The sequence below is a fragment of the Dipodomys merriami genome, unplaced genomic scaffold (assembly GCF_024711535.1).
Source record: "Dipodomys merriami isolate MVZ:Mamm:240054 unplaced genomic scaffold, mDipMer1.0.p SCAF_464, whole genome shotgun sequence".
In the NCBI taxonomy this organism is placed as follows: Eukaryota; Metazoa; Chordata; class Mammalia; order Rodentia; family Heteromyidae; genus Dipodomys; species Dipodomys merriami.
The window spans coordinates 193,204-203,812 of record NW_027206029.1 but is presented as its reverse complement, the minus strand read 5'-3'; the positions used below and the strand labels follow the sequence as shown (position 1 = coordinate 203,812).

Genomic DNA, 10,609 nt, shown 5'->3' with positions numbered 1-10,609 from the left:
CTTTTCTATGTGAGTTATTTTGTGAATACATTGCATTATTTAGAGATGAAAAAAAACCTATATTTACATTTGATCACTACCAGTTCTTAGTTCTTTGATCTTCAACAAGATAACAATCTGTCGGGTGTCTCAGTTACCCTGCTTGTACAGCAGTGACAATATTGATCTTACATAATAACTATAAAGATTAAATGAGAAAACAGTTACAAAAGCTCCTGTTTTCTAGTTAGCAATTTGTATTCGTCACTGTACGCTGGCTTTCTCTCTGTGAATGCTCTCAGGTCTTCCTTTGAAAAAAGTGCTAATTTTAAACTCCATGCCTGTTGGATTACATATGTTACAAAACAGGTCTGCATTAAAAACAGAATTAATGGGGGGAAATAAGTTATAAATGCAGTGGATAGTCTGCATAATTAAGAAAATTGAAGAAAGGAGTGAGGTTGGAGGAGAATGAAGCATGGGTCACATTGATCAATTGATCATTGTGGTCATATACTACTTTGTTGAATGGGAAGTCCTTTGTACAACTACTTAAAGATAAAAATAAAATTTAAAAAATGGAATTAAGGCTGGGCTCCAGTGTCTTCTTTTCTTCTTCTTTGTAATATAATAATCTAAATAACATATTGCATGTTATAAAATACAATATAAAATATAAGGTCTGAGAATGACAATACATAAAATGCTATAATTCATGTAAATCAGCTAGGCAGAACTAAGATTTAAAAAAAAATGGAAACCCTCACTTATCCCTTAATCAACTGAATGAATTCTAATATCTTCAAGCTGTAAGGGTTCCAATCACATTTAGCAAGGGAATATTTGTTTCGTGTGAGACAGAAGATTAAAATTTTTTTCTTTAGCATTTAAAGAGCCCCCAAACCAAAACAGGACTTCGTAATAGCAAAACTATTTTCAAGATATTCAAAATAATTTTTTTAAACACGTAAACAGCAAACAAATAAAATGAGGGTCAATACTCCCAATTATTGTATTCATTTGTTAGGCAAGAAGATTAGTTAATTTGAGTGTGAAGACATTATATTTCCCCCCTAAAATCTTACTATGAGGGAGATAAGAATAATCTGGTGACTAGCCCACAGAGAAGAGAGATATTTGTTGAATCAATATAGTCTTCTTACATTGGAACAAGCTTTTGGAAGCAGGAATCCTAAATGAATGAAATGAATCTCTCTGCAGAGACACCTGGGACAAAGCAGCTGGCTTTCCTGAGAGAGAGCCCTTGTTGGGCTTCAGCTCAAGATGTAGTAGGGGAGCTGCATTCAAAGTAAGGCCATGACCCCGGGTTCTGTGCCAGGACTTTAAGCACCCAAATGTTGAAAGATGTGGAAGAAAAGCAAAAGGAGGCAGGTTGATTTGGTGGGGGTGGGTTGGGGGTAGGATTTGGAGAGACAGGTCAGGTAGGATATCATAAAACAACATTCAAAGACGCTACAACAGCGCTTCTCTTACAATATATTAAAAACAAAGCAAAAGGGATTGAAGTCAAGCCTGAAAAAGATCTTGTTCTTAAATGGCACTTAGGCTGAACACAGAGCCATATGTTCACAAGAAAGGCACTCTACCAGTTGAGCCTTGAACCAGGTCCTATCTTTTTTTTTTTTTCTTAGTTATTTGAGAGTTAGTGTCTTGTGTTTAGCCTGGGCTGATCAAGATGCTGAACCTCCTGTATATGCTTTCTGTGTAGATGAGATGTCAAGCATACAGCAGTATATCCAGCTATTGCTTGAGATGGGATCTTGATAACTTCTCCTGGGCTGGCCTTAAACTGTAATCTTCCATATCTCTACCTTCCAAGTAGCTGGGATTATAAACATGAGTGACTATATCCAACCAAGGGTTAACTTTTTAATTGCAGCTAAATAAAACAAACAAGCCATATTTCACCAATTCTTTTCCTAGGACTTGAATTCAGGGCCTAGACACTGTTCTTGTTTTTGCTCACAGTTTTTCTCAAGATTAGTGCTCTACCATTTGAGTAAGAGCTCCACTTCTGGCTTTTGGATGATTAATTGGAGACAATAGTCTCACAGACTTTCCTGCCCAAGTTGGCTTCAAACCAGGATCCTCAGATCTCAATCTTCTGAGTAGCTAGGATACAGATGTGAGCCACCAGCACCTGGCTTAACTCCATCCTTTTAAATTAAGAAAAAAGAAGGAAACAAAATCTCACATTCTGATCCCTCCAGGCCTGACTGAGATGATCTCCTAAGGATACTTTCTAGGCCAACAATTGTAAGGCAAGCATATGATTTGGCTCCTGATTCTTCCTCTACCCCAGCCAGTCCCCCTGGACAGGACACCCTATGAAAACATGTTTATGCTGCCTCAGGTAACGGTTGAGATAGGTGGTTAGTCTTTGCATTTGTTGAAAACAAAGTCTAGTATGTATAAAACATGATTTGATATAATTTGTTTTCTAAGTTTGGGAGGGTTATAATGTTTCACTTTAACCTGAAGCCCCGGAGTCATTGCAGTTTGGCATCTCTCACTTACCTTGGGTTTATATGCATTCAGCATTGACATCTCTACATTTTGGCCTCTGACGTGTTTCGGTTGCCTCTGGACTGGTGGTGACGAGGACTTCTGGTTATTGCGGCAGACACAGATGAAGAAGAAGAGGAAAGCAATAGCCAGGGGAATGGCTACACTTGGCACCAGAATGTACAGAATTTCCATTTTATTTTTCTCCTTGGAATCCTTTGAATCTGGATACAGACAAGGAAAATAGCAAGAATTATACTTGTTAAAATAACCTCCATAATATTACATTACTGAGTGTAAAGTAACCTTCTTTTCCCCAATATACATAAATCTATGATAAAAAAGAATCCATTGCTTATTACTAATTCTATAGATAATTTATTGAAGTTTAAAAGTTTAAAGTTCAAATGTTTAAAAATTGAGAAGGTTTTGTATGTGTGTGGGATACTCTGATATTTCCTCTCTTTATTAGCAGACCTTTATTTCTCTAACACCTTAAAAGTTAAACACCACGAGAATGGACTGTATACATCCAAGACCTTTAATACAGACCACAGGACTCTTCTTCTATCGGCTGCTGGCCCAAGTCACCCACCACAACATGGCATTCCACAAATGATGTGCTTGTTTTGGATGGAGTAGATTCATGGGGCCAGTTCTACACCTTCCAGATAAAATGTGGCTAAAGAATCCTGGGTCCAGTGTCCCAAAAGCCACTGGCCTGAGAATAAAGGGACCTGAAGCCAGCATCAGGTCAAACACCGATGATCTGTGTGATCTGAACACTTCTCATGTGTAGAAGTAAACGAATATTCTGGATGGTGTCTACAATTCCCTCTAGCACGGAAGTTCTGTATAACTTGACACTTGTTTGAAACCCCAGAATTATTCTTAAATGGTTTCATATGAACCTAATAATCATGAGTGCTAACACTTTGAAGTATATTTTTGAAATCTTATCCACCCACTTTACCATTGCTTGGCAAAGAATATAATACGTGTAGAAGGGCATGAGGTATGCTTTTGTTTTTATAGGTTTGAGTCTGACTGTTAAAGCCCACCACTTTAAAACATGTATTATCATTAATAAATCATTCGACTGGTAAAACAAACACAAGAATTATAGGATGGTAATTAGAGGGGTTACATGATGACATTCTCTGACCAGCAAGATCAGCCATTTTCAGGAAACTGAAATGTGTGAAAATTTAGATGGGCACAAAATTTAGAGATGATTATTTACTTTGCAAAAAATTAGCATGCATCTATTAAGTTATCCTTCTAAGTCCCTTAGCAAGTCAGTAAACAAAAGCTACTAAGGGCCAAGCACTATTCGCAGTAGTGAGAATGAAAAATTAATCATGATATGCTCCCTGCCTTTAAGGAGCTTGTAAGGAAATTGAGGAAAAACATGGTTGCAATATGTTTTAAATGCTACAAGGGAAGTATGAACAGAATGATGAAAAGACCCCCAAAGTTCCATTAAATAGAGTACCTAAAGTTACAGTTCTTTTGAATGGGTTCCTAAGTACATGAAAATGGAAATAATGTTTACTTATATCTACCTTCCTTGAATCTCCACTTCTGCTAGAATATAGCTGTAATAAGTCATATTTTTACCTTTTTCTCACAAAACAGACTCTGAATACATTAGGAAGGAGTACTCTAGGTTAAAGCTCACAGGGCATTGGGGGGGGTTAAATTTGGTTATTGGTATAATAAAAATAATAATTATTTGAAGCTGGGTGCTGTAATCCTAGCTTCTCAGGAAGCTGAGATTCAAGTACTACAGTTCAAAGCCAGCCTGGGCAGGAAAGTCTGTGAAATTCATATCTCAAAAAAACCCACTAGAAAAAATTGATGTGGTGACTCAAAGTGGTAGAGACTCAGAGCCTTGAGCAAAAGAGCTCAGGGACAGCATCCAGGCCCTGAGTTCAAGCCTCATGACTGACTCTGTGTGTGTGTGTGTGTGTGTGTGTGTGTGTGTGTGTGTGTGTAGACATATATACACATATATAATATGTATATATATAATTTAATCTACTAGCACAAAGTCATGTTTGCTATCCTTATTATAGAGACCAGGTGCTTTTCATAATGACCTAATTTTAACCTGAGATTAGGAGGTAACATACTTCTCCCCCACCCCTCTCTCTCTTGGTGCTAGTCCTGGGGCTTGAACTCAAGGCTTAGGCTCTGTCCTTGAGCTTTTTTGCTCAAGGCTGATGCTCTACTACTTGAGTCACAGCTTCACTTCTGGCTTTTTGGTGGTTAACTGGAGTAAGTCTCTTGGATTTATCTGTTCCAGCTGGCTTCAAACCATGATCCTCGGATCTCGGCCTCCTGAATAGCTAGGATTACAGCTGTGGGACATCTGGCCCTTATCTTCATTTTTAAACAGTGAAATGTTAGAGGGATACCATGGTTAAGGTTAAGCTAGTAAGTTAAACCCTGCAATTTCCCAAGTCAGTCTTGCTCCATGCCTCCTGCTTTGGCTACTGTTCCAGCATTGCCAGCAATTGAAGACCACTTGCTACTTTGTATCTATGCTCTCCTTGGAGATGTCCTGTATGGAATGTGGATGATGAGGTAGGTCTGAAAGGTAGAGAGTAACATTGAAGCTATGAAAGACAATGATGCTTTAAACTCCCACCTTATCCACCATGGCAGAGAACTTTCTAACCCAGGCATCTCTGGAGACCATACTAATCATGGCATGTTTCTCTAGTAATGACTATATTTGCATGTCTGGGGTTAGATAGGAAAGAATTGTATGTGTAAGAATGTCTTTCCCTGAGGCCGAAGGTAAGTATAGAAATGTATACACAGATACACAAAAGTGCATATACTAGCACACACACACACAACACCCACACACACATGTAAGCACTTATGTAAGAACACACACATAAGCATACAAACATCAGGATACATATACAAACACATACCCCTATGTTAGAGACAATGTGATATACATTTTAAAGTCAGAAACCACTGAATTCTGCCTTTGCCATTATCTATGTGAACATGGGCCAGCACCTAGCCACTCCATGTAAACTGGTCTACCAAGAGGGAATAATGATAATACCTATTTCGTAGAATTGTTGCAAACAATAAGCAAGGAGACATGGAATGTGCCTATTCTCATACCTGTTGCCATGTCTGGAGTTGAAACTAGTAAAAGACCTAAAGTAAGAAATGCTCTCTGATCTCCATTTCCTCCTTCATTCAACAGGAATAATACCTACTCTTTCAATCTTACGTGGCACACAGGAGAATCAAATGAGATCAAATTCATGAAAGAACCTTGGATAATAAAAAATTACTATCTGCTTGTTGGATGATATATTATTAACATGATAGAATTTCTCAGTTATTCTTGGATTTTTCTGTGAAATCATTATGAGTGTAATGATTACAGAAGGAATGACGCTAATTTAAGACTAATGTAACGCTAGTCATTTTTTTCAGCCTAGAATTTTAGCAACAACAGAAGGTAAGGTCTCACCTGTCTGGCAAACAAAGGCCTCTATTCTGAATTCATTCCCTATCAGATTATCCATGGAAGGCCTTTTATTGTAAAAGGGCGCTCTGGGACAAATCCCCCTGTGGATCTGTGGGAGAAGAAACTTCAAGAAGCTAAATCCTTTAAACACACAAACTCAGCCCCTTTTGCTTACACATAGGATATGCAAAGGAGGACAACAGACATAATGTCTTCCTGTCAAGTGAAATAATGAAGTGGGATAATGTGAAGTCATGTTAGAAGTGACAGAAAACAAATTTAAGCCTATTCTGGGTCTCTTTCCTTATAACAAGGCTCTTTCCTGTGCTTGGCCAGAAAGGGCACAATCTTTTTGAAAAAAGATGTTTCATAGAATAACTAGCCTTATGAAAAAGCCCTTAGAAAACCAATTCCTGCCAAGTCCCTTTTAAACACTCAAACATTTTTGTTCCTTGTTTGAGCCTAGCACTTTATCTCAGCTTTACACATGGAGAAATTAAGGCTGAGAGGGATAAGGGACATGGCAAAGCAAGACAGAAGCAAGCCCAGGTTCAATGTAAACCTGTCTTCCTTTAAAGCATCTTCCATGCTTTTAAAGTTATATTCCTAATCACAAAAGAGTGAATAAACATGTTTTTCCTCATTCTCCTTAAAATCCAAGGTTCTTTTCAATGAGCACTAAGATCCAGAGGCTCACACTGTATGAAAATGGCACATGGGCACAATGGACACTGGTACTACTCACTAGAGAGGGGAAAGGAAATCTTCAGTGCATTGCACAGAAAATTGGCTGAAATTAGAATAGGGAAGAGTTTCTTTTTCTTATACAGAATAACTGTTTAAAAGTTAAACGTGCCTATTAGTTATATCAAGTTCAATACTTGGGATTTTTGAAACCAACAATTTAGTCCAGATCACATGATTCGTTTCCTTTTAAAAATCAACAATTTGGTATCACAGTTCACATCTGACATTCCTATTTTATTTTTACAATGATATTCAATACTTTGATTAGTAATTAAATATAATGGAGCAAAAATACTCTTTTTTACCCTGGGGCTTAAAGGAAGGTAAACATGATTTCTTATTCAAGGGGTACTTTTGTAAAGTGAAACATCATCTGGGATATTACTTTGAGTTAAAACAAGAAAATGCTCTGATATTAAATATGCCAAAGGTGGGAAAGAATCTTACAGAACCTTAGAATTCCAAGGAAATGAAACAAGTTTAAATTACGATCTTGTCTGGAAAAAAAGTGAAACCAAAGAGAACAGGAACCACCACCATTTATTATATAAGAACTAAAATAAGTGGGTCTGTAGCCCACATTAGGCTGGACCAATGATATTTAAGCACATTTACTAAAGCCCAAGGAGAAAGGGTAGAATTAGGCCTTTGGTTGGCATGCTAAGTCTTGCCATTCATTCTCTTGACTTGCTGAAGAAAATATGAAGTAGATTTCTAATATCTATTGCCTAGTCTCAAATGAATTCCTTCAAAAAATGTTGAATAGGCCATGCTGGCAATAAAATTTTTTTTCTCCACAGAAAATGTCTCAGTTTTAATAAGTTAGGGGAAGTAAGCCATTGTGAGCACTTGAAAGAAAAATCTTAGGAACTGGAATCTACATGATTTCATTAAAATTAGACAAATCTTAAAAAAATAGAGAGATATTTAATGATAAGAAACACAGAACTGGTGTGAGCTAGGAGCTCACACCTGTGATCATAGCCACTCAGGAGGCTGGGATCTAAGTACTGCAGTTTGAAGCCAGCCTACACAGACAAATCCAAGAGTCTTTTATCTTTAATTCACCAGCAAAAAGCCAAAAGTGGAGGTGCGGCTCAAGTGGTAGAGTGCCAGCCTTAAGCAAAAAGGCCAACCAATGTGCAAGGACCTGAGTTCAAGCCCTAATACTGTCATTAAAACAAAACAACCAAAATGGTTTGTGGGAAAAGGGGGCAACAAAGCTCACAGAGACTGTTCTTGTAAAGAAGAGAGGAGAGGAGAGGGAATGACAGAGGGGGTGACTCTGATCAAGATGCTTGGTATACATACATGGTAATGTCAAAGTACCCCTCCCCCCCACCTTGTACAACTAACAGATGCTGATTTAAAAAAATCATAAAAAACATAATAAATTTAAAAAAATATCATAAGCCAGGTACTGTTGACTCATGCCTCTAATCTTACTCAGGAGTTTGAGATCTGAGGATCACAGTTTGAAGCCAGCCTTGGCAGGAAAGTCTGTGAAACTCTTAGCTCTAAGCACCAAAAAGTACCCAGGCCCTGAATTCAAGCCCCAGAACTGCCACCAAAAAAAGCCCACATAATTAATATCTCATACATTCACATGATTATGTAAGGAGCTTCAGGGTTTGGTCTTGCAAAATTGAGAGTCATATCCGTCGAACAACTCTCCTCAGTCCTGGCATTCATGACTACTTGGGTTGATTCCACATTGAGCCTTGTGAATTATGTTTCAATGAACATGGGCATGAAAATAGTTCTTTAACATTCTGTTTCCAATTCTTTTGGATAAATACTTAGAAGCTATAAGATGAATGAAGAAAACATGGGATATGCATACCATGGAATATTACTCAGTTTTCAAAAAGAAGTAAGTCCTGTCATGTGCACCACCTGATGAACCTTGAAAATATGATGTTAAGGGACTAAGTCAGTCACAGAAAGACACATGGTTCATTGAATTTACTAACATAGGAAATTTGAAAGCGACAAATTCATAAAAGCTGAAACTGAAATGTGAATTGGTAATTTAATAAACTTACACAATATACTTATTTAGGCTTCTATCAAACTTCTGTCTCTCTTATGCAAGATAATAAAGTCAGTGATATTTTCCCAAGAGTCTCTCAGCCCACCACATTTGCTTGTTCAGTCTTCTTCTCTCTGGCTCAATGTTGAGTCTGACCACTACGGATAGCATCAGTGAGCACTTGACTGCTGGCTTCTAGTTAGGTTTAGCTGCTGGGAGCCACTGGCAGGACATGGAAACAGGAAGAGTATGGCTGACATGTTTGTTTCTTTTGCTTCTTCCTTACGGGGTTGCTGAGGGTTGGCTGCGTTCCTCTACCAAAGGGGCAGCATACCTTAGCTAAACTCTGTGGGGTCAAGTTACTATGGTAACTAAAGTTACTAATGTAGGTGTTAAGACCTTTCATTCTGGCTAGCCATCTGACTTGTCTTTTTCCTTATTAGTGCCCCTAAAAACATCTTCATAAACAACCTCTTCCTAAAATCCCCTTAGTCTTTTTGTGTGTGCCACTGGTTTCTTGAACAGAGCCAAGAGCAACATTCATTGTGGTGTCATATCAGAATTCTGTCACCTAAGGGTGAGCATTTCCTATTCATGTGGTGGCATGTCTAAAGACCAGCTGACACACGGGGGAAATGACAGAATATATTCTGGAGCCAGAAAAAAAAATTAAGAAAAGGAAAACATTGAGAAAAATTCATAGTTAAAAATGTTCATGGGATATAGCTTAGCTATAAGTAATTATTGTTCTTTCCCTTGCTGAAAACAAATTAAAATACACCTTAGAAATATCTGTAGCATAAAAACTCTTCTGGAAAACTTCAAGCTATCCAAAGTACTGCTCGATTCCTTCCTTCCTCTTGCCACCATCCAACTCACTGTAATGTTCAATTTTGGTTTGACGAAATGGCTAAAAAACGAATTGCCTTACAACAGGTCTGCTATGAAATATCGGAGAAGACTGCTGACAGAGTGAGTTGAAAACTGTAGGGTTGGCAATCTGGAAAACATCTGCCTTGCCCCAAACTGTAAACTACCACATTGTAGAAAATGGTTTGTGGCAAAGCACAACCCAGAGTGGGGGTTGTTTGTAAAGTTTTGGGACAAGTCAAGGCTATTCAGGCACATAAGTGGGCAATGTGCCCTTTGGCAAATCGTTGCAAGGCAAGGTCTTGAAAGGCAATATAAAGGAAAGGTATAAAAACTCCAAATGGAGCCAAATGGTTTCCTACTTTTCAGTGGGAACTCTGGTGAAGCTGGTTTAGGAATAAAAGTAATACTGCTGCTTGGGAATTTTGATTGTTCAATAGAGGATGAACTTTTACTTAAAGAAAAGAACAGATAATCTTGGCATGGCTAGAAGAAACATGACCATAAAACCTGCTCAACTAAAATAAAGGGCCAAGTTTTGAAAATCAAAACACAGGATTTTGCCTCTATTTGGGATCTCAGTTAGTGGAAGATTGGGGCATAAATTGTGTGAGCAGAACATAGAGTAAAATGGCCAGGGCATTGCAAAAGAAGCTCCAGACCCAGAGCTGGGTAGAAGAGCATTGATAAAAGCTACAGTGAAATGGAAAACTTCGGAGGTATGCCTGCATGCCAGATAAAAAGAAAATTTATACACTGTTTCTGTCTCAATTGAGTTTCCATCCAGTCCAAGGTCACAGCTCAGAGGATGACCAAGGAGCAGAGGTGAATGCATAACAGTAAGCTTTGCAGTCAAGATCTCTGAAAAGATGGCTAGCTTTGAGGACTAGAGATGTAAGGCTGTCAGGGAGGGGAGATGGGACAAAAAGGAAAAGAGCAAACAGTGAGAT

The 10,609-nt window shown here is 38.1% G+C and overlaps 1 protein-coding gene across 1 annotated transcript in view; it reads right to left on the bottom strand.

The window, feature by feature from the left end:
* LOC138808647 (inactive tyrosine-protein kinase transmembrane receptor ROR1) overlaps positions 1 to 10,609 on the bottom strand; it is a 150,272-nt gene that overhangs the window by 16,708 nt on the left and 122,955 nt on the right. Inside the window, exon 7 of the mRNA XM_069994907.1 lies at positions 2,518 to 2,729. Coding sequence (XP_069851008.1) covers positions 2,518 to 2,729 — 212 coding nt within the window. The remainder of the gene's footprint in view (positions 1 to 2,517; positions 2,730 to 10,609) is intronic.